General features: G+C 46.3%; 1 protein-coding gene across 1 annotated transcript in view; it reads right to left on the bottom strand.

Moving 5' to 3' along the window:
• Positions 1-25,031, bottom strand: part of LOC138745183 (early endosome antigen 1-like) — a 159,551-nt gene that overhangs the window by 33,270 nt on the left and 101,250 nt on the right. The window contains exons 15-24 of the mRNA XM_069902240.1: positions 23,454-23,661; positions 22,246-22,322; positions 19,174-19,270; positions 19,023-19,090; positions 18,762-18,825; positions 16,184-16,330; positions 12,903-12,985; positions 11,061-11,110; positions 7,888-7,939; positions 5,914-6,031 (exon numbers count right to left, since the gene is read on the bottom strand). Of these exons, the coding sequence (XP_069758341.1) occupies positions 5,914-6,031; positions 7,888-7,939; positions 11,061-11,110; positions 12,903-12,985; positions 16,184-16,330; positions 18,762-18,825; positions 19,023-19,090; positions 19,174-19,270; positions 22,246-22,322; positions 23,454-23,661 (964 nt within the window). The remainder of the gene's footprint in view (positions 1-5,913; positions 6,032-7,887; positions 7,940-11,060; positions 11,111-12,902; positions 12,986-16,183; positions 16,331-18,761; positions 18,826-19,022; positions 19,091-19,173; positions 19,271-22,245; positions 22,323-23,453; positions 23,662-25,031) is intronic.

Below are 25,031 nucleotides of genomic sequence, written 5' to 3'. Positions count from 1 at the left end.
GGCATCGCAGGTTATGGGGAGAAGACTGGGCAGTGGGGCTGAGTGGGGAGATGGACCAGCTCATGATTGAAGGCGGGGCAGACTCAAGGATGGGCTGAATAGCCTATTTCTGCATCTAGGTCAAACTAGGGTGAGTGTAAATGGGCGCTTGTGGGCCAAGGGGCCTGTAAAAAAGGCTGGAAGATAAAGAGTACAATACACAAAAGTGCTGGAGAAACTCAGCAGGTCATGCAGCGTCTATAGGGGTCACCAGCATTTCAGGCCCGCGCCCTTCGGCAAGGAATGAGCGAAAAAGCAGGCGGGAACCTGAATAACAATGTGAGGGGAAGAGAGGGGAAGGGGGCTAAGGAGTTGCACCAGCCCACAGATCTGAAATGTTAGTGTTTTTTGAGACAGCAAATGTTGGAAACATTTAACATAATTACTCACCTCGTGGTCGTTCACACCGCACGCCTTAAGTTTTTGTGCGCGTTAGCCTCGGGGCTTTTAAGCGGAGCAGTATGGCCTGAGCCATCAGCTGGACGTCGAATTCCTGAGGTGAGTTTTGCCGTGCGATTTAGACTGCAGGCTTCAGGGTCCTGCGGGATAAACCGCGGTGCAGGGATCGACTAAAAATTCCTGCACTTCCCTTTTTAGACTGCCCGCACAGCGGCAAATTTCGCTGATTGTGCCGTTAACGTGCCTGCAGTCTAAAAGTTCTAATTGGTTACTCTCTGCTTCCATGGATGCTGCGTGATCTGCTCAGTTTCTCCAGCATGTTTGTGTATCGCACTGCAATCACAGCGTCTGCAGAATTCCCTGTATAACGGTGAAAGAGTGTTAGCATTTCAGATTAATGAACCTGATATTACCTGCAGACCTAAAACAACCAAGTCAAAACTTCACACATCATTTAATTTCAGATTTGCAGCAACTGTAGTGTTTTGCTTCTGGCCTGAAATTCAATTAAAGAGGTCTCATCAATCAAATCCCTCTCCTTGCCCTTTTTAACTCGATGGGAAAACAACAAGATTTATAAACTCTGACCCTTTCCCCTCCAAGTGACGGTCTGATTACAGCTGAACATTTAGGACCTCGGGCTGCCTGAGAATTAAGGCAAGTAATTAAGATTCCATTCAAATTGTCAATCATTCAGATTGCAAAGATTCCCAGAGGTGCTGGGATCAATAATTTAGCACAAGCTGGTTGCAAAAGGAAAAGATTCCAGATTGGACTGCTTACGTTACCAGCATAAGTCAGACTATTCTCAGTCAAGTCACTGTCATTTTGTATAAAATACAGTGCTATACAATGTTAATGGGAGGACTTAGAGCAGAATGGATGAACTGAGAAATTTCAGGACCCTCAGGTTGATGGTGTTGTCAGGAAGGTGGATGGCTTGTTGGCCTTCATTAACGATGAGGTCGAATTCAAGAACTGTGAGGTATTGTTGCAGCCACACACGAACTTAGTTAGACTCCACTTGGAACACTGGGTTCAGCTTCTGGTCGTCTCACTACAGAAACGACGTGGACGTTATGGAGAGGGTGCAGAAGAGGTTTACAAGGACGCTGCCTAGATTGGAAGAACATGCCTTATGAGGATAGGTTGAGTGTACTTGGTCTTTTCTCTTTGGAGCAACAGAGGTGACCTGACAGAGGTGTACAAGAGGCACTGATCGTGTGGATGGCCAGAGGTTTTATCCCCCAGGGCTGAAATGGCGAAAAGGGAGTAAGTACAGGGGTTGTGGGGGTGGGTACATGGAATGAAACACACAAGTCTGCAGATGCTACGATTATAGTAAAAACACACAGATGCTGGAAGAACTCAGCAGATCTCGCATAGAAAGGCAAAGATACATAGTCGACATTTCGAACCTTTCTTGGAGGTACAAGTAAAAATGCAGGTGCATGGAATACACTTCTGGCAACGGTGGTGGAGACAGGGATAAAAAGAATCTTCAAAGAGACGATTAGATACGTACATGGAAATGAGAAAAATGGAAGTAGGGAAATTCTAGGCAGCTCTTTAAAGTAGGTCATCAGGTCGGCACAACATTGTGGGCTGAAGGGCCTGTTGTTCATTGCACGCAGGAAGGTTCCCCTGAACAGCCAAGTGACTTCACCCACAAGTGATGACATAAAACATTTGCAGCACAGTAAACAGGCCCCTCTAGTCTGTGCTGAACTATCATTCTACCTTGTTCCACCCATCTACAACAGTCCATAGCCCACCACTTCCCTCCCAAGGATGGACTTTGTGCAGAACGCAGGGGGTGACTTCACCTGTGCTGTGCAGGATTAAAGCTTTGGAGATTTTTGCTGAGAGTGAAGTTGCAGGTTCTCCATGTTTCAGCCAAAAGGCAGCTCCTCCAAGATGGTGCATGACGACTCATCAGATTGGATTACAGCACTCACCCCTTGTGGGGGTAGGGTTCAGCCTGACCTGCTGGGCACGTCCTCCCGCTCTGCATTTCACAACTCCTACATTCTTGCGTCCGTTGACTTATTGGCCAGATAACCTTGATCACATCTCATTTCCTGACAGAGACATCAGCCCTCTCCCACTCTTCCTTGCCTCTTCTCTCTCTCCTTCCCAAATTCTGTTGAACTGGTTCCAACCTGAAACATTCACTCAGCTTATCTTCCCATGCATGCGGCTTGACCTGATACTCCTTGGCATTTTTTTTAAACTTAAATTTAGACATACTGCATGCTAAACATAAGCTACAACCACCCTCAGTACACATCAACAACTCTGTAGTGGAGAGAATTCCAAGATCCTTAAGTAGTGACCAATTGTGAATACACAACTCCTCACTTGTCAGGAAGGCACAACAGTGACTTCACCTCCTGAGACTGAAGCGGGCAGGGCTACCGGCCACCATCATGTCAACCTTCTATAGGAGCTCATCCTGGCCGGCTGCATCACAGGGTGGTAAGGTGGCTGCAGAGAAATGGATCGGAGGGCAATCCACAGGGCCAGAAGAGTGGCAGAGAGGAACACTGGAGTCCCTGTCCCTCCCCATCAACATGATCCACCGGGATCATTGTCTGAAGAGGGCGCGCAAAATCACTGAGGACCCCTTCCACCCTGCACACGCCATCTTTCAGCTGCTCCAGTCAGAAAAGAGATCCAGGAGGATCAGAGCCAGCACCACCAGGCTGAAGAGCAGCTTCTTCCCACGGGCAGCGAGAAAACTGAATGACCGAAGGAACTGTTCACACTGACCATCTGAGACTCTCGTGTTTATGAAACAACATTTCATGATTTAGTTGAAAATAGGAATACTTGTTCTGCATATGTATTGTTTGTGTGTGTGTGTGTGTGTGTGTGTGTGTGTGTGTGTGTGATGTCTGGTTGTGTGTCTCTGTGTTTTGCACTGAGGATCAGAGAACTCAGTTTCGTCGGGTTGTCCTTGTGCAGTCAAATAACTTAACAGGCCCTTCCAGCCCATGATCCCATGCCGCCCCAAATACACCAATTAACCTACAATCCCTGTATGTTTTTGAAGGATGGGTGGAAACTGGAGCGCCCAGAGGAAACCCACGCAGACACGGGGAGAATGTACAATCTCCTTACAGACAGCACCAGATTTGAACCTGGGTCGCTGACACCGTGACAGTGTTGCGCTAACCATACCACCGTGTCTTTATTTTGCTCCGTTTCTCAATCACGGCAGTGATTTCATGCAAGAAACAGTTACCTCGATGCCAAAGCAGGACGTCTTTGTGACTGCTACATCCTGCAACTGATAAAGAAGTCTTCAACGCCTACGAGGCGCTCGTTTGTTCCATACACGTCAACCAGTACTTCTCAGCTGCTGCGGTGGGAACCACTGCCGACAGTAATGAACTGCTCGCTGTCCCGTGATCGCTGACCTTTCAGCCCGAGCTGCTAGCAGTGCTCTGATCAATGAGTGCACCTCCAGTCAATGGGTGATCGCCCAGCCCTGCAATCAATTGGTCTCCCCTGGTTCCTGTTGCTGGATCTGTGAACTTCCGCCCGGCTCACAGAATCGCAGCATTGTTCCAAATGTTATGGCATTTTCCCCTCCTGAAGCAAACCTGGAGGATCCTATTTCAGGTGCCAGATGAGAGAGTGGCATCATTTGTTCCAGCCTAGATTTTTTTGAAATATCATGATGAAGGGCTCAAGCCCGAAGCATTGGTTGTGTATCTTTATCTTTGCTCTGTACACGGTTTGATCAGCTGAGTTTCCTTCGCATTGTGCTTTTACAGTGAAACTCCCGGTGGGGATTGGCAGATGCCGAATAAGTGAATTTGCTGGTTGCTTGAATTTGCATGTTGTGTGTGGATTGGCAAACTCATTGCTAAGGGGTGCCAATTTTAACCTGTTTATTTTCTGCGATTTCTTAGTCGGTTGCTTAAGGCTCCCAGTAGCTTGGAGTCCAGATAATGGGGGTTTTTATTGTTTTTTTTTCCTTCTTTGGAGAGGAAGTGGAGGATGGGTTCAATCTGACCTGCCGGGCTCTGCATTTCTCGTCTCCGACTTTCTCGGGTCTGCGTTCTCTTGCCTCAAGAACCCATCAACCACCAGTTTAATGACTTGGCCTCCGATGGCCACACATTCCATAGGTTAGGAGGGATTAAAAACTACTAGAGGACCTGGGTTAAGGGTGAAAAAGGAAAGGTTTAATTTTTTTAAAAATAAATTTTAGACGGGAACAGGCCCTTTCGGCCCATGGGCCTGAGCCACCCAGTTGACCTAGGAACCTCAGTACGTTTTGAACGCTGGGAGAAAGCCGGAGCCCCCGGGAAAAACCCACGCAGGTCACGGGGAGGACGTACAAACTCCTTACAGACAGCGCCGGATTCGAACCTGCATCACTGCTGCTGTATTTGACGGCACGCAAGACACGCTACCCCCCCCCCCGCCGCCAAAATAATTTGCTCAAAAATATCCCTCAGGTCTTGCATGCGAAGTTGAAATTAGGCCTATGCCAGCAGTGCAAGATCGTGCTTTCCGGAACCGCCGCTCACTTCTCCCAGTGAGAAGGCTGACCACGGTGGCCCCTGCCAGCTGTGCAATAGGTGCAGGAGGAACCCATTCACCAACTTACCGAAAATACACTAAAAAAAATTCTTAATATCCCCTGCTGAGTTGGGGTGGGGGGGTGTCTTATATGCCCATGGGTCTTATTTATGCTGTCAAATACTTTACCTTAAGGGGGAGGAGGGAATCTTCAACACCCAAAGTGGTGGGAGTGTGGAACGAGCTGCCAGCTGAATTGGTGAATAGAGGCTCAAATATGACATTTGAGAACAATTTGGACAGGTACATGGATGAGGGGGGTATGGAGGAATATGGTCAGGGTACAGATCAGTGTCACCAAGCAGAATAATAGCTTGGCATTGACTTGAATGACCTGTGCTGTAAATGCTCTCTGGTTGAAGGGGATGTGGTGTGCCAGAGTTTATTCTACCCTTGATTGTGGGTACCAATGAAGATCTCTAAAGGTTGTCATGGCCAAAGGGTGGTCGTGGGGACGAGGTCCCACTGTTACACAAACACTCGAAGGCGGCTGACTGCTGTACCCAGCACGGCAACTCCTGTGATGCTGCTGGCATCAAACTGCACAGATTTTTGTTGTTCCTTTGGACATGTCATTAGTATGGGGGGAGGGGAGGGGATCCCACTGCACGGGCAACAGACGCAACGCCATATCAACACTGCTGTGGCTTGCAGCCTGGAGAGGCCACTCCAGCTTCGCTTCAGTGACTACCCGAGGAAGAGTATCCATGGCTGACCACGACCGAAGGAGTCCACAGCCATTGAAGATCTCAAACATCCCATCCTTGATCAATAAATCAAAATAAACTTGCAAACATCAAAAAATTTGTTTCATGCCTGGAATTAAAGCTCTCAGCCCATCCAGTGAGCCTGTGTAATCTGTCAAGACCAAGCACTGACCTCTCTCAGGCCTCGTATGATCGCGTTCTGCTGCCGTTGGGTGGTCTGGGAGTCTCGGAGTTCTTGCTGCAGAGAAGATATTTGCTTCACCAGCTCCTGTGTCAGGTGTTCGGCAGTGCTGGGGGGGTGGGGGGGGGGGAGGGGAGAGAGGCAACAGCAGTTGCGTCAAAGATGGGGAGTGCACTTGGAGATGGGGGATGATTGAACCCGCACAATTCCCGTTCAGCAACTCCCTATGCCAGGACAGATTTTGGAAGCGGCATGATCTGCTGTCAGGCAAGTGAGGGGAGCTGGTGTATGGGAGCAGAGCACATAGTGGGGGCACGATGAACCAAGGGGTAACTGACACAGATGGGGTGTTCAGGGGGAAGAGGTGCAGTGAGGGGGGGAGGGGGAAGGGCAGAGAGGGGTTAAACAAGAGAATCTGCAGACACCGGGGTCATGCAATGCACAAACGTGCTGGAGAAACTCAGCAGGTCACGCAGCGTCCAAAGGAAGAAAAGGGTAACCAACATTGGCCTGGGCCATTCATCGGGAATTCAGGGGTTTGACTAGTCGAGCAGTGTTACAGCCACAGCCTTGCACTCAATGTTAGCAAAACCAAGAAGATGATTGAAGATTTCAGGAGGGGGAATTCAGGAGAACACAAAATAGTCCTCATCGAGAGCTCAGCAATGGAGGAAGAGGGGAGGGGGGGTCAAGATCTTTAAATTCCTGGGTGTCAACATCTCCACGGATCTGTCCTGGAGCCTCCATGTCAATCCAATCATGAAGAAGGCTCGCCAGCGGCTCTACCAAGTGAGGAGTTGGAGGAGATTTGGTACATCACCAAAGACTCTCAAAATTTTGACACTGGAGAGCATTCTGGCTGGTGGCATCACTGTCTGGTACGGAGGTGCCCAGTTCAGGACAGGAAAAACACTCCAGAGGGTTGTTAACTCGGCTTGCAACATCACAGGCACCAGACTTCACTCCATCAAGGACATCTACATGAAGTGCTGTCTTAAGAAAGCAGCCTCCATCCTCAAGGACCCCCACCACCCAGGCCTCACCCTCTTCACTCTGCTCCCATCGGGATAAAGGCACAGGAGCCTAAAAATGAGCTTTCAGCGGCACAAGGACAGCTTCTCCCCCTCTTCCTTTAGATTCCTGAATGATCAATGAACCCCAGACACTGCCTCACTTTCTCCTTTTTCTTTGCTCTAATTATTTATTTGTAAACGAAATTTATAGCAACATTTCCCTGTGACGCTGCCGCAAAACAACAAATTTTGTGAGACGTTCATGACAATAAATTCTGATTCTGATCCACAACATTCATTGCAATTTACTTCCTTTGGACAGCACGTGACCTGCAGGTGTGCAGTGCTAAGTTTTTTTTTACATGCCACCAAAAACAATCAAATATCTTAATGTTCTCTGTGGTATTCTTTCCCCACCAGCCACCACCCCTTCTCCAGCCCCCACCCCAACACCCGCCTCCGTCAAACTTAGTCGGCGTCAGAACAAATCTGATAGGGTAACTGCGGAGGGGGTACCTACACAAAATAGTGTGTTTGGCAGGGGGGGGGGCAATGCCTCAAAATAAACGGCAGCAAGGAGGTCTCGTGCAACCTGGCCTCGGTGGCCGCCATGTTGTATAATTGAGGGCAAACGTTAGGACGAGGAAGGAGGACAAGTGAACCAGGCGTGGATGCCGTATGTCCAGAATAGCGCTCAGAGGGGCGGAGGGTGGGGTCATGACTCCGGCCCTCCTGTATCTAATATGCGGCCACTGTTAAATTTCCCACTGGTTAAAACTCCCCACTTGTTTATTTTACCTTTTTTTAAAAAAAACAGAGGTGCCAAAGTGATGTTCTGGCCCCTTGAGACAGAGAGGTGGAAGGTGTCGAGGCACAGCAAGGGCCAAGGGGGCTGACCTTCAGGCATTAGGGAGAAAGCACATGGTATCAGAAGGTAAAGTTGCACTGGTACCTGTTTGGGGAGGGGTATGGGTTGGGAGGCTGATCCACACGATCCTCATTGTCTGGAAGATAAAGCAAGGAGACAATATTTCAAATTATGGAGGGAAACGTGGTGTAGTGAAAGAACATCAAATGGTCCTTCATTTTGTGACAGCACCACCCAGAATTAACAGCCACTCTAAACAACGTCACAGGTCCAGAGTCATGTCATCAGGAGATGGACGCAGGCCATTACTTTCTGATGCAGTCCAGGGGCTTGGAATAAACCTTGAGTGCTGCAGTGATGTTAATCTGCTGCACAACAGGGGGTCAAGGTAGAGAGGGAAAGTGAGGGGGAGGGAGAAGGGTGGGGAAAAGAAAGAGAAGCAAAGGGGGTGGGGTGGGAGGCAAGAGAGGAAAAGGGGGAGAAGGGTGTGAGATGGGGATAGGATGTAAAGGGGAGGGGGAGGGGAGGGGTAGGCAAGCGGGGAGAAGTGCAGGCATAAGATGGGGAGACGATATGTTGAGGGGAGAAAGAGGAGAAGGAAAGGAGAGTGGGCAAGGGGGAAAGGGGAGAAGGGTGTGAGGCACGAGGGGGAAGAAAGACAGAAGAGCAGAGAAAGTGAGAATGATAAAGAGAGAGGCTGAGAGAAAAAGAGGGGGAGGTGTCTGGGAGAAAGAGAGGAAGAAAAAGAGGAGTTAGATGCAAAAAAAAAGAGAACAGGCTACAACAGCAGAACCCTAACCTCAGCCTCTATACCAGACGCAGCACTGAGGTTGTCCCCACCGGCTGTGACCAGCTTTTCAGATGCCCGCTTGCTGTAGTGGAGAATGAGAGAAAAATCGTAGACAGTCGTATTTTTTAAAGATCATCCTTCCCAACCTCAGTGAAGTCTCTTTAAAATGCACTTGGTCTTGTAACTTAGCAGCCAGCTTGTGCACAGAAAATTTAAAGCTGCTTTTGAAATAATGGTCGTTCACCTGGCACAATCGGAGGCCAATCCACAGGACCATAAGGGTGGCAGAGAGGGTCACTGGAGTCTCCCTTTCCCCCCCCGCCCCCCCCAATTGACGTGATCTACCGGGATCGTTGTCTGAAGAGGGCGCACAAAATCATTGAGGACCCCTTCCACTCCGCATTTCAGCTGCTCCCGTCGGGGGAAGAGATCCAGGAGGATCAGAGCCAGCACCACCAGGCTGAGGAACAGCTGTCTCTCACGGGCAGTGAGAACGCTGAACGACCAAAGGAGATGCTCACACTCACCCTCCGATTCACTCATATTCATGAAACAATGTTTATTTATTTATTTTTATAGATATAATACTTGTCCTGCATGTGCATTATTTGTCTGCATGTGTTACGTCTGGTTGAGTGTCTGAGTGTTTTGCACCGAGGACCGGAGAAGGCTGTTTCATCAGGTTGTCCTTGTTCAGTCAAATGACAATAAACTTGACTTGACAAAGTAGACAGGACCTTCCTTTATCATCTGTAAGATGGCACCCAAAACATTGCGGCAACTCCCTCATTGCTGCCCTGGAGGGTCTGCTGTACTTTGTGCTCATCTTCCAGAGCAAGGAGGAACTTTGAGGTCAGTGAAATTAATGATATAAGTAACATACTTCATGTTTTGTTCAAGGTAAGGACAGTCACAAGAGATCTGAACACAAAGCTTCCTGGGAATGATCAGGGAAACTTTGGCTGAGCCTGCCATCTAGTGTCAGCAAGCGGCAGTGCAACAGGTCTCTCCCAGCAGGGCGCAAGGTTAATAAAGTGCAAACCTTCTAGACAAACCATATTAAATTACAGCCAAGAGTAAAAAAAAGATTGCAGGGTGGGAGAGGGCGAGGTCAACTGTAGCCGTTGCACTGCCCATCATAAATACGTGGTAGAGCAATGGCCGTCTTCCCTACCCATAATCCTTCACACAGCTGGAACTCCTCTGCATTACCCAGAACGGTTCCAGCTGTGTGGGAGATTGAGTAGGGAAGACGGCCATTGCTCTGCCATGTATCGAGGCGCTGGCACTGACAAGCAGCCCTGAAGGTCAAAGCAGCCCAATACGGCCACAGGCCGCCCCCTTACATCTCCGCCGCTCCCCGACGGCCCCCGCTGGCCGCCCCTGCCCTGAGGGGGTCATGGAGGGAGGAGGGGGGTGAATGAATGGGAGAAAAGTGAGATGGCGTCACCACGACATCATCAGCCCGCCCTAGCCATCCGCTTGCAGCAGCAGTGCATTTATGATGCATGACAGAGCGTTGCGCCCCGACGCTGACTCTACCTCGGAGAAGGATCGGAGTCGGCGCCTTGGAGCCGGTCGGAGAGCCTTCATCAAGATAAGTTTTCCGACGTAAGGGCCCGTTCTCTCTCTTCCCCCCCCCCCCACCCCTTTCTCTCTGCCTCCTTGTACAATTGCATTAACTCTTTACACCTGCACTCTAATCCTCTTGAAATAAAGGTCGACATAACAACTAATTTCTAATCGCTCGCTGCACCTGCAATTTCCGAGATGTGTACACGGATACTCCGGTCCCTTGTCATGGTCCCTTCAGTGTGTTGCTTTTTCTGTTCCATGCACCAAGCTGGACGCCTTTGTATTTTGCCATGTTACATTTCCATTTGATATGTTATTAACTCAGCTTGCCCTTGAAGCCTCTTTACATCATTTCCCCTCCACCCGGCTCATATCCCCACCTCGTTTAGTAATTTAGACATAAGGCACAGTAACAGGCCCTTCGGCCCACAACCCCCACTGACCGGAACACCCGGAGGAAACTCGCACAGACGACCGGGAGAACGTACAAACTCCGATGGATTCTAACCTGGGTCGCTGACGCTGTAACCGCGAGCTGCCCCGAACGGCTATGCTGTCCACTGGCAGCAAATTTGGAAATATGATATATGGTTCCCTCAGCCCAAGTATCGAAGCAGAGAATAAACATCTGGGGCCCATACACTGATTCCCCTTTCTCCCTCACTAAGACAGTAACCACAGTTTAGCTCGTTTATTCCCTGTTAATTAACCAGTTGACCTTCCTTTTCATTGCAATCCTATACTCTTGTCATTGTGCTATTTTCACAGACGTACAAACATTAGAGATATTCTGCCAGTCTGCTCGCAGAAGAACCCTTCTCCCTGAGTTTTCTGTGACAAAACTCAAAAAGATCAATGAATATAATTATCTTAATAAATCCAAAATTATTACCTTCTTGCTTGAAGGAAGGATGATTAAGTGAGCCATCTTTATTCTGATCACTGGCGAGATAACAGAAGCAATATTAGTGAATGAGTGTGAGACATAAGGGTCAACCAATGGGGCGGTGGTGAGGGCTGGCAGGGGTGGGGAGGGGAGGAAAGAGAGGAGCAGATATGGGGAGGGGAGGAGGTGTAGAAACTTTGAGGGTTAAAGGAAGCAGCCAGAGAACGAAAAGGTGGGGAAATGGAAAAATGGAGAAGGGAAGGGCGAAGGGTGGGGAGGGCCTGAAAATGTGTTACAAGCTTTAATGAAAAATTAGATATACACTCGTGCTTTGAAAGGAAATTCTCTGTTTGTTCTCTTATTGGACCCAAGAGATTGTTTGCTGGAAGAACTTTTTATCTTAAGCTCTCACAGAAGGAATGTGCTTAGCTCCTGAAGGTGGCAGTGAATTAAGAACTGAAAATCAGAAAGAGTAAAGAATTCACCATGATCCTTAACAAAACATAGGTTTGGCTGCAGGTGGGATGTTGTTTCCAGTTCTGGGCACCGCAACTTGGTGAAGATGTGAACATATGGAGAGAATTCAAGCAAGGCATCTCAGTTACATAAAGCATCTCTGAGAAGCTGTGATTTGAAATTAAATGCAGCATGGTAACAAGGCCCATGATCCCTTGCTGCCCAATTTACCTACAACTCCCATACGTTTTGGAGGGTGGGAGGAAACCCACGCAGACAAGGGGAGAACGTGCAAACTCTTTACAGACAGCGTCAGGTTCGAACACGGGTCACTGGCGCTGTAATAGCATGCCGCTAACCCTTGTTGCCCTGGGAACAGAGGAGGGAATCTGACAGAGGCAATTGAAGACCAAAAGACGTAAGGAGCAGAATTAGGCCATTTAAGGGTATGAACGGAATAGTCTGAAGAGTTGCCCATTGGGTCAGACTAGGTGACACAGTAGGAAGGTGAATGGCAAAATGACCAGGTATGACCTGAGGAAAACCTTTCTTTCTAAATTTAAAATATTTATTTATTTTTTAAATTTAGGCATACGGCACACTAACAAGCCCTTTTGGCCTAGGAGTCCAATTTACACCCAAATGACCTACAACCCCAGGTATGTTTTGAACGGTGGGGGGGGAAACCGGAGGACCCGGGGAAAATCCACGCAGACACGAGGAGGATGTACAAATTCCTTACAGACAGCGCGGGATTTGAACCCCGATCCCCATCGCTGGCGCCGTAACACAATGCTAACCGTTCCACCCTCAAAGGAGTGGATAAGATCTGGGATGACAGTTGAGGCATATTCACCTATCACCTTTATTGAAAGGGGGATGTTTAAACCTCTGAGGGGATTTCTTTTTAGACAGGTTTGTGAGGGTATAGGCAGGGAAACAAAGTGAGATAAAGTGATCTTTTCTTGAGAGCCTGTACAGAGTTAATCTATACTGAATCCATTCCACGATTCTATCGGAGGCTCAAACTTTCCAACCAGTCAATGTGGGAACAAGAATCCAATAGAGGAACGGCAAGGCTTTGAACCTTACAGAAACTGTCAGAGATGCACAGCCCGTCAGGCAGCATCTATAGGGACAGAAACAGAATTAACATTTCAGGTTCACGACCTTTCGTTAGAGTATCTCCAACATTTTCTGCTCTTGTATCACAGATTGAGCAACTGCAGCGTTTGGTTTTGATCACGTGAAGGATTGACACTAAAGTGTGGCCAGAGTTTGGGCAGCAATCAGAATTAGGCTCTGCTCCAACAATGAAAAGATGGGATGAAAGGGGAGCCAACACACACACAACAGATATTCATTTTAAAATACTAAAATTTATTAACTAACTTGTGGAGCCCGCATTCCTGTTCACTCGAGTCCTGCAACAGCAGTCCACTCTGTGTGCTTTGCATCTTGTGTGACATTGCTGTCTGCAAAGGAATTCGATCAAGTTATAGAACATAGAACACAGAAATCTACAGCTCAGTACGGGCCCGTTGGCCCACGGTGCGATGTCGACCTAATAACTTAATCTTACAACCGCCTAGAATTTCCCCACTGGATAAACCTCCATTTTTCTTAATTCCATGTACAGTGAAACTCCCGATATATGAATTCAAGCAACTGGCAAAAAGATAAATTTTAACATTAAAATAAATAAGAATAAAGCCATAGGTAAAAGTAAATGTTCTGTGAAGTAACACATAAATCTTTGGTGAAGACGGGAGCAAATATTCAGCCAGGGGAGGGCCTTGGTTGGGCTTTGTCGTGGCAGCTGTTTGAATAAAGTCGTGTGAATCAGCAATGGCGTCGCCCAGGATGAAGAGCTGGTCGATGCCGCTCGCCATTGGGGTGACTCTCTTCAAGTGTCTCCTTATCCCTGCTTAGTAAGAGTCATCTTGGACAGAGGATTTATCTATAAACTGGGGGGGGGTTAATTACCTCCAATGTTATTGTTCGTCTTTTGGGCGGCTCTGTGGAGGGGGAGGAAACTGCAGATGCAGCGATGGTTAAATGTTTTTGAAGAGCATGACTGAAAATAAAGCAAGATGCTTTATATATTCACGCAAGTGAAGTTTGTTCAGCTCAAGTACAGTGTAGTATTTTTATCTTTTACATTTATTCTTAAAGCAGGTGTATTAATTAGCCATATAAGAGCAAGTCTCAAGAAACCAGAAAATACACTTATCTGGCATCTACCAATCTCCATAGGCGCCAGATACCAGGGGTTTTACGGTACCTATCTAATAGTCTCTTAAAATATCCTTCAGTACCTGCCTCTACCACCATTGCCAGCAGCGCATTCCATGACCAGTGTGGAGAAACCTACCCCTTACATCACCCCATAATTAAACCTAAGCACCTGTAATGGAGGATTAAAACCATGTACCCAGATGCTTTTTGCTTATGTGGAACTGACGACACTGGGTCCACACGCAGGTCACCTTACTTTCAGAACTAGCAGATGTAATTAAACTCAGCCATGGGGACTTATCTGAAGATACACTTTGAAATGGAATTCCACTGCGAGGCCCAGGGAAAGCAGTTGTCAAATGCAACACTCTGAAATTGACGAATTGGTCACAACCTGTCTTGCTCGAGAAGTTTTAATAAGTCTTTGTATCTACGAGATAAACCAGGAAATTATAACATCCTGGTTCCATAATAATTAATCTTCTAAATTGTAGAATGTAATGTTCAGTTTTGATTTTGACTGACAAATGTTAGGAGTAGGCGCATGATTAATTGTTTTTGGGGTATATAAGCCTGTGGTCCTGCTGCTGAAGTTTAGACTCTCCGAGGGGTGGGAACACCCCTTGTCAAGAAGGAAGAACAGCCAGAGTCCAAGCAACGTCCCGGTCGGGGGAGGTGGAGAAGCTGCTACCAGCGCCCTGACAACCTACTACAAGTGTGCAGTCGTTGCCTCGCTTCGGCAGTTGGGACCAGTCCAAGCGTTGATAAGTATAGTTGGGAAGGGCTTGCATATTGTAGTGTGAAATCAGCTTTTGAATTAGTAATAAACATTTGTATAAACTGAACTGCTCTCGGTGTGTGTGTCTATTTTCTTTCGGTAGCTCAAACACTGTGACCAATCTAAAATGAACAAAATGAGAGGTATAAGTTTACCCAAGACAGCACCTTAAAACTATGCCCCCTCACGTCAGTCATTTCAGTCCTGGACCAAAGTTTCTGGACATCCACATGATCCACGCTTCTCATCATCCTGTACATCTCCATTAGGTCTTCCTCAATCTCCAGTGCTCCAAGGAGAAAAGACCAAGTTCACTCCGCCTATCCTCATAAGGCCTGCTCTCCAATCCAGGCAGCATCCTTGTAAATCTCCTCTGCACCCTCTCTATGTGGACCTCTCTACTCCAGAACTCAATCTGAACCTTTCTTAACTATCCATAGCTGCAACATTGCCTCACAGCCCTTGAATTTGATCTCACGGTTAATGAAGGCCAACATTTAATACGCTTTCTTAACAACACTATCAACCTGTGTATAATATTTGAAACATAATACCTTTATGTTTCCAAGAAGGACCGTGAGATACGATGGAGTTAAACACAATGCCATGATTGAAGTAAAAACACAATTCTGGGGAAACTCAGCAGGTCAAAAATTGTACTTTATATAACATAACAATTACAGCACGGAAACAGGCCATTAGGCCCTTCTAGTCCGCACCGAACCAAACACCCCTTTCTAGTCCCACCTCCCTGCACAATGCCCATAACCCTCCATCTTCTTCTCATCCATATACCTGTCCAACCTTTTCTTAAATAATACAATTGACTCCGCTGCCACTATTTCTCCCGGAAGATGATTCCACACAGCTACCACTCTCTGAGTAAAGAAGTTCCCCCTCATGTTACCTCTAAACCTCTGCCCCTTAAAGATTCTGCCCACACCTAGTCCTTCACCACCATTCAGGGCCCCAAACAGGTCTTCCAAGTGAAGCATCGCTTCACCTGTGAATCTGCGGGAGTCACCTACTGCATCCGGTGCTCCCATTGTGGCCTTCTCTACATCGGAGAGACTGGACGCAGACTGGGAGATCGCTTCACTGAGCACCTTTGTTCTGTTCGCATCAATGAAAGGGATCTCCCAATGGCCAACCATTTCAATTCCGCGCCCCATTCCCAAGATGACTTGTCTGTCCACGGCCTCATGTACAGCCATCCTATCTGTAAATTTGAAGGCCAAAACCTAATATTCTGTCTCTAAACTCTCCAGCCAGATGGCATCAATATCGACCTCTCCGGTTTCTGCTAGACCATTTCCCGTTGTCCCCCCTTCCCCGTTCCCCTGTCTTCTTTCCCTTTCCACCTCCTTCCCTCTCAATTCCATTCCCCCTACCCGTTTGTTGCTATGCCCTCCCTCCCTTATCCACCTATTACCTCCAGTGGGTCTGTGCTCCCCCATTTTCTTCATCTTTGCTACTGATTGACCTGCTGTGTTTCTCCAGCGTCATGTTTTTACAGAGACACATTGGAGCAGGAGGACAGTGAGAAAAGGGGAAGGGAGCAGTACGGTTCATTGAAGCAAGAGTTCTGTAAGTAAATGCTGAGGGTGATGGCAGGTATGGAGCAGGTGCGGGTATGGGTGCGGGAGTGTCCACGTACTTGGTTCAGTTGGCTCTGCTCCAAGAGTTGGCTGGCCCGTTTCAAGTCATGGACCTGATGTTGCAGCTTCTGGCTCCTGCTCCGCTCCAACTCCAGCTCCTGCCTGCAGGCGTCAAGCTCCACGCGGACCAGGGGGGCACCCTGCAGCTGCAAACATCCGTGAGACGAAGTAACGCAGAGCAATCCCGGGGAGGGAGGGGGTGGTGGGGTGGGTTGAGTGGTGAGACGTGTGAAGCTGCTATCACACTCGATCGCTGGATCTAATTGTGCAAGCTTCTTGTCTACACACACAGCGCGATAACAGGTCCTTTTGGCCCACAAGCCTGTACCGCTCAATTACACCCAATTGACCTACAACCCCCGGTACATTTTTTGAAGGGTGGGAAGAAACGGGAGCCCCTGGAGAAAACCCATGCAGATACAGAGAGAACGTACAAGCTCCTTACAGTGTCAGATTCGATCCCCAGTCATTGTCGCTGTAACAGCATTGCGCTAACAGCTATCCTACCGTATATACCCATGTAATGATCGATGCTATGTAATAGTGACCCCCCCCATTTTTTTTGGCCAAAAAAAATAGAACATTTCCATATGTCCTGTGTAAAAGTTGACTCCCCCACCCCCCCACCTTATGTTTGGCTATGATCGCCTGCCAATTCAAGTTCCCGATGCCCCAACAGCGGACCCATTGCCCTGTCCGCCTGCGCACTGGAGCTCCCGACGTCTCAGTCACGGACCCTCTCTCCAGCCTCGGCTGTCCACCCATCTAACCTCCCGACACCCTGCCACGGATCCTCGCTCTGGCCGCCAGCCCACCTGAGCTCTCGACACCCCAATGGCAGACCCTCTCCTTGGCCATGGATCCTCGCCACGGCTGCCCGCCCATCTGAGCTCCCATCGCCCCACCACAGATCATCATGCCACTCGCCCATCTGAGCTTCCATCGTCCCGGCCACAGCCTTACCAACTGGTCCCTGACATTTGAGCTCCCAATGCCTTGAACCACGCAGGTATTTATGAAGTCAAAAGTTTGACCTGTGTAAAAGTCAACCTCCCTCTCACCCCCCTTTTTTGGCCCAAAAAAGTGGTCCAAAAAATTTCAATAATTACACAAGTATGTATGGTAACCATTTTGTTGGGGAGTTAAAGATAGAAAAAATCTAAGTTGGAGGTGGAGTCAGTGCCAGATTTAAGCATAAGATAAACAAGCTACAGCTTTGGGCCTCACAAATATATTAATGTCTGTTAGAAAACTCAACTTTAGTATGGACTTTTTGAACGAGTCATAAACATCAATGACATTCTAATCTCTCCAAGCGACTACGAAGGAAGATAGTCACAACATATGTTAAAACTATTTTAAAAAATTACATTTAAGTATTGTTTCCAGGCCAACCAAATGATAAATATGTAATTAGTAAATGCATTCATTTGAAAATAATTTGTAATGTAATTTTTTTTAAACAAGGGGCCACCAACTTGATATAGCTCAGGCCCTCACCAAGTCTAAATCCGGCACTGGGTGGGGTGAGCGCAGAAGTATGAGAAACCCACCCCTATCTTCCCACTGAATTCTTCCACTCTCTCTTCCCCAACCCTTTGGTTCCAGTTGGTCTCCTGCTACACCAGTGGTTCCCAAACTTTTTCTTTTCACTCACATATCACTTTAAGTAATCCCTATGCCATAGGTGAAAAAATATACAAATGCCACATAAAGGCACTGTTTGACCTGCTGAGTTTCTCCAGTATTTGTGTGTTTTTTTTTCCACTTAACCATGGTGTCAACAGAATCCTGTGCTTTACCCCTCTGTGATTAGTAAGGGATTGCTTAAGGTGGTATGTGGGTGGAAAGAAAAAGTTTGAAAACCACTGTTTTAATTGTACCTCATTGACTCGTTATGTGCACCATTTCATAACTCCAAAGGAAATGGGCCAATGACAATTTTTCTCAAGCAAAATATTTCAGTAACAACTGGATGCAGAGCAGTGATTCTCCACCTTCCCTTCCCACTCACATCCCACCTTGAGCAACCTTTTACTAATCACAGAGAGCCGATGGCCTAGGGAATACTTAAGATGGAATGTGAGGTGTTTTTTTTTAAAAAAGGTTGCCCGCCCTGGTCTATTGCATACTATTTCCCCAGAGTATTGCTGCCTTTCTCAAAACTTCAGGGAGAGCGGGGCAGCTGGGACCGAGTTTGGAAATGGGGCAGGAGTAGAACAAGCTTACATGCACTGAGAATCCACCCACACCCTTTACCAGACTGCAATGCCTAATAACCCAGTGATACAACTCAGAGAGGCAGAGAGGGCGAGGGGGTGGGGGGAAGGGGAGGGCACTTGAGAAAGTGACTCATTGAGTAGAACTGCCTGAGGCAAGGTAACCAGTCACAGTGGATACAAACTGTGGACACCTTTCATGCAGCCTCACGCACCCACAAGTACCTCCGTGAGCGCCCAGCCAGCCACACGCTCCATCTCTCCCCACTGTAGACAACCATGGACCACTTCAAACTCGCTTTCACGAGGCCTGCTGAAATATCAGGTATTGCAATAACGGGCTTCTCACTGAAAGTACCTTCAACTTCTTCAGTTCCATTTCCATCTCGGCCTTCTCTTTCTCAAGCTCATGAATTTGATGGCTGTTTGAAAACAAGATGGGTGTTCGTGGGCTTAATTTCTACTTCCTTTGATTGTTTTCTGATCTTTAATTCAGAGAGAGAGAAAATGGGGAGGGGGAGGGAGAATAGGAGGAGGCAAGATAAAAGGGGAAGAAGGGAGAGGCGGAAAGGCAGAGAGAGAGAGAGAGAGGACAGAGGTAGAGACCTTGAGAACATACCGATTCTTTTGTAGCTCGGCGTGCACACTCTCCAAACTCCTGGAGATCTTGGAAGAACCTCGCAGGGTCTGCAAGAAGGGAAACAGAAGGTGAGGCAGTGGGTAGCTAGGTTCCCTGAATTTCCCGGCAGATTGGGCATTTACAGACTTACAGAGTCACCGGTGATGTCTTTTTGGAGCTGGAGCAGGTCAATAATGCGCCCACTCTCCTCCTGCTGCCTTTTGAGCTGTGCTTTCTCTGCCGTCACCCTGAAACCAGGAGGAGTACAGGGTAAATTGCAGCCAATGCAGTGTGCTGCACCAACCTACAAGATAGAGTTTGTGTGTACAGTAACCATCCTGGCTTTAGAATGGGTACAAGCTCATGAACATAGAAATCTACAACACGGTACCAGACCGTCATCCTGCAGCGTCGTACCAACCTAACAAACTATTCTGCTCACCGCCTAGAATTTCCCTACTGCATAACCTTCCATTTTTCTCAATTCACCATACTATCAAATAGTCTCTTAAAAGAGACTCCACCACTGTTGCCGACAGTCCATTCCATGCACCCAACACTCCATGTGTGAAAAATGTACCTCTTACATCCCCCCTGTACTTACTCCTTAAAATGATGCCCCCTTGTATTAACCATTTCAGCCCTGGGAAAAGGCCTCTGGCCATCCACACAATCAGTCTCTCTCATCATCTTGTATACCTCTATCAAATTACCCCTCAGCATCTGCTGTGAGTGAGGGGACAAATTTAATATAAAAAGAATATGCATATATATATATATATATTATATATATATATATATTATATATATATATATATATATAAAAAGAATATGCATATATTTCAAAAACAGAGACCACTTACTATCAAAAGAAGAATTATTATGTAAATTATACCTTTTTTATGCCAACTTAAGCCAAGAGGTTATTAGAAGATGACGAGAATTTAATACGGCTAAAGATGCTTTGTTGCGAAAGGGCTAAAAGTTTGCTTTTCGTTATCCTGAAATTTTGAAGGTTTTTTATGGAAACTTTCAATCTCAATTTTTTGAGAATGATCATGATGCTTTGGTCTTTGCTAATTCTTTGCCGGAACGGCGAAGAAGTGGGCGTTCTCCTCCGTTGTCGCCTAAGAGGAGGGTAAATGGAAATGGAAATGGGTAGTTAAATATATTAGTAGTTAAAAAGATGTCTCAATTGAATTTTGCAACTTTTAATGTTCAGGGATTACATAATCCATTTAAGAGAAAGAGAATATTGGCTTATATATAAAAAAAGAAAATTTACATCGCTTTTTTACAAGAAAAAAATCTGACTGAAAAAGAACATTTGAAATTGAAAAGAGATTGAGTTGGCTATGTTTTTTCTTCTTTTAATTCTAAGGCAAGAGGAGTAGCGGTTTTGATTCATAAAAACTTATCATTTGAATTGGATTCTTCAGAGGGGCATGCTGGCAGAGTTTTAAGAGTGAACTGTAAATTTTTTGCTGAATCTTGGACTTTACGCCCCTAATATAGATGATGAGCGGTTTATTTCAGAAGGTGTTTTTACTGTTAACTCAAGCTAATGAAAATATTTTAGTTGGTGGTGACTTTAATTGTGACTTTAATTGTGTTCTGGTCCCCTTATTAATTAAGCACTCAAACTGATAAGTTTTTAAAGTATTATAATGTCATTTCAACTTTGCTAATGCGGCTTTTTTATCTTCTGTTACATCTTTCTGAAAATATTTCTCTAACTCAGCAATCTGATTTTTTAACTTTAAACTTTCTGCCATATATTGTTTCTTAACTTTTGTAGAATAATAATCTTCCCCCTCAAATAAGCTTTTAAAGCGTCCCATATTACAAAATGACTATCCACAGAATTAACATTAAATAAAGAGATATGCTCTTTAACAAAAGTAACAAACCCTGTTTTTTTCAGTAACATTGCATTGAACCTCCATCTATACGACGGATGTACTACCTCCGAACTTTCACAAGAAAAAAGTAATAATGAATTATCTGATATAACTCTACTTCTATATTCAGCTCGTAATACTCTACCTTGTAAATGTGCTGATACCAAAAATAAATCAATTCTAGAAAACGAATCATGTCGTGAAGAGTAAAAAGAAAATTCTTTCTCTGTAGGATTAACTTTTCTCCAAATATCCACCAAATTTATATCTTTCATTAACGCATTAATTTGTAATATTTGTAAATTTATTAACTTAATTCATGCAGTAGAAGGAAATAAAGCACCTGCAGTAGCAGTTGCTTTAGACGCAGAGAAGGCCTTCCAGCCCATGAAATCGGTGCCGCCCAATTACACCCAAATGACCAACAACACGGTATGTTTTGAAGGGTGGGGGGAAACCGGAGCACCTGGAGGAAACCCACACAGGTCACAGGGAGACCGAACAGTGTCCCTTACAGCCGGCGTCGGGTCGCTGGCACTGCAATAGTGTTGCGCTAACCCTGCTGCCCTTGGAGTCCTAGAAACCTGCAGCAATGCACAGTGGGTCGGGCAGCTTTTCAGCCCGAAACGTCGACTGCCCGCTACTTTCCGTGGATGCTGCCTGGCCAGCTGAGTTCCTTTAACGCTGGAAATATTTATTTTGTGGCAGCTCGCTTGCCAGGAAACCGAACCGGCTCAGGAAGTCTCGGGCAGCGCGATGACCTCACCTTCGGCTACACGGTTAAGCCAAAATGTATATAAATAACCTTGAATAAAATTTGAAATGTGCACTTTAATCACATGTGAAATGATTGATTACAAATTTAAAACTGTGGAGCACTGGGGCAAATAAAGGAAAAAAGTGTCTTAATTTGGGGGGCACTGTATGTACATACGTACTGTGCATATGTATCATGTGTGTTCTGTCTGTACATGAGTTTTCCACTGTTCTGAACAGAGGATTAGAGAACGCTGATGAAAAATAAATGCAAACTTTGTGATAGAGACCTGCATCCAGGAGTTGTTGAGCAGCTCCTGTAGGAGACAGTGAGGGGAAACATCGAGCAAGACTATTAAAGCAGAGGAAGTGGGAACAGGAGTCAGCTGTTGAGAAAGCCAAGCCAGCTCTGCCACAATTACAATAGATCAAAGCCATCATTATCATGGGCGAAGAAATGTCAGATACATTAACTGTGATTTAAGAACTCCAGGAGTTTAATTTTCTCAAAGGTTTTACAAGTGCATCACTTTGGACAGGTCGGTTCAGAGCACACTCCGTCCTACCTCGCCAACGCAGTCCTTAGCTCAATCAGCTCCTCCAAATCTGCGGCAAAGATGTCGCAATCTCCCAGCAACTCCACCTGTGGTCATGGGGAAAGAACCATCACTAAATTTAAACTAATACATACAGCTCGGTAACAGGCCATTTTCGCCCACAAACCCGTGCCGCCCCCAATTAGACACAACTAACCAAGAACCCCTCGTACACTTCGAATGGTGGGAGGAAACTGGATTGCCCAGAGAAATCCCACACAGACATGGAGAGAAATCTTTACAGGCAATGTGGGATTCGAACCCCAGTCCCGATCGCTGGCGCTGTAACAGCGTGGCGCTAACTGTGCCACCCCTATGGTTAGAAATTTCAAATGCTGTTTGATCTTGATAGAATGTGGTGGGTTACTGGTGTGGGATGTGAAAGCCCTGGGATGCATGTGGCCCTGCAGCTATTTTTCAAGTTTTAGACCAGTGGTTTTCAATCTTTTTCTTCCCACTCACATACCTGTGCCATCGGTGCTCTGTGATTAGTAAGGGATCGCTTAAGGTGGTCTGTGAGTGGGAAGGGAAGGCTGAGAATCAATGCTCCAGACCCAATTGTTACTGAAATATTTTGCTTGAGAAAAATTGTCACTGGCCCATTTCCTTTGGGGCTACGAAACCGTCCACATAACGAGTCAATTAGGTATGATTAAAACAGTGACTTTCAAACTTTTTCTTTCATCCTACAACATGCTTCAAGCATACAAAACCATAAAGTGAGCCACGTCATTGAAAATTCATTTTCTGCATTCGCGCTTGGACTCCTTCCCCGCTGATCTTAGTGCAGTCAGTGTTGAACACGGTGAAAAGTTTCACCAGGATATTGCAACCATAGGAAAGCAATATCAGGGCAACTGGAATCCATCAATGCCGGCCGACTATTGTTGGACACTGACATGAGAGGCATCAGATGCTGAGTACAAACAAAAATCAGTGGCCAAACATTTTTATGTCAGTTGAACTAACGCAATGTGACAGCATCACGATGCAATTAAACATGCAGGTTCATTTAATGTTTCTCCAACTTCCTACGTGAAACTTTCTATCATAATACCCAATTTTTTTTCAGGAAACAAATGTTTTGGGGAAAAAATAGATTAACCAGAGTAACGAACAAGACAAATTGTTCCTCAGCCCCGTGTGCATTTCAGCATTCCCTGATAAAAAGCACCCACCTTCTCCTTCTTGGTCAGCTGTTTGACAGCTGCCAGTTGGAGTTCCTTCTCCTTGACTTTGAGAGCACAGGCAGTTTCATGCCACTTCTCCTTCCACTGCTGGGCCACGTGACCTTGCTCCAGAGTTACCATGGCGACCTCCTCAATCTTCCGCCGCAGCTCTGCCTCCAGGTACTCGCTGCGCTCTTTCAGTTGAGCTTCAGAGGCCCTGGAGAGGAAAGCATCTCACTGTAAATGAATGGGGATTCACTGCAGGCTATAGTGCAGGGCAAGGCAGCCAACATCTATTGCTTGATGCTTAGCACTGGGCAAAAGGTTCCCTTCAATGGTCATAAGAAATAGGAGGAGTTGGCCATTTGGCCCATTGAGTCTGCTCTGCTGTTCAATAATTTCATGGGAGTAAAGAATCCCAGAGAATGGATATTTATAAAGAGAAAAGGAATGGAGTAAATAATCCTAGAGGATGTGGACTTATAAAGAGAAACGGAACATGTGTAAAGATTCTCAGAGAACAGCGATTTATAAAGAGAAATGGAATGGAGTAAAGTATCCAAGAAAACGGGGTCTTAGAAAGAGAATCTATGAGGATCTGGAAAATCTCAGGATGTACCAACCTAAGGAGCCTCTGCTTTCTCAGGAGTTTGCGGAGGAGCTAGTGGAGTTGTTCAAATGAACCGGTACGGACTTGAAGGGCCGACATGGCCTGTTTCCGTGCTGTAAACGGTTATATGGTTATATGGCTGATCTGATGATTGGCTCATCTCCACCTACCTGACTTTTCCCCATATCCCTTAATTCCCCTATGTAAAAATCTATCCAATCTTAAACATATTTACTGAGGTCACCTCCACTGCTTCAATGGGCAGTGAGTTCCACAGATTCACCCCACTCTGGGAAAAGCAGTTCCTCCCCATCTACCCCCCTGCCTCCTAGTTCTAGTCTCTCCCACCAATGGGAACAACTTACCTACCTCTATCTTATCTATGTCTTTATGCATTTCTATAAGAACTCCTCTCATTCTTCTAAATTCAAGCGAGTACAGACAACTCAATCTCTCCTCATAGGCCAACCCCCTCATCTCTGGAATCAACCTCCTCCGCACCATCTCCAAAGCCAGTACATCCTTCCTCAAGTGAGGAGACCAAAACGGCACGCAGATACTCCAGATGACATTTTTATGATAACCTACATTGACAATTATGAAATAGCCAGGCACAGAAGATCCATGTATCTCTCAAGGTTGTAGTGCAGGTTGATATCACATTTAAGAAGGTCTGTGAGATGCTGGGCTTCATTAGATGGGGGAATTGAGTTGAAGAATCAAGAGGCCATATTGCAACTCGACAAATCTCACTTGGAATATTGCTTTCAGTTTTGGTCATCTCATTTACAGGAAGGATGTAGAAGCTGTGGAGAGGGGGCAGAGACAATTCACCAGGATGTTGCCTCGATTGGCAAACAAGTCTTACAATCAAGGCTAGCAGAGCTGGGACTTTTATCTCTGGAGCGAAGAAGGATGAGAGGAGACAATGAAGATCTGCAAGATTCTGAGAGGCGTAGATAAGGTCGAGGACCATC

Source organism: Narcine bancroftii, chromosome 11 (assembly GCF_036971445.1).
Source record: "Narcine bancroftii isolate sNarBan1 chromosome 11, sNarBan1.hap1, whole genome shotgun sequence".
Classification (NCBI taxonomy): Eukaryota; Metazoa; Chordata; class Chondrichthyes; order Torpediniformes; family Narcinidae; genus Narcine; species Narcine bancroftii.
The sequence above is the reverse complement of the archived record's forward strand: the minus strand, read 5'-3'. Positions and strand labels throughout refer to the sequence as shown.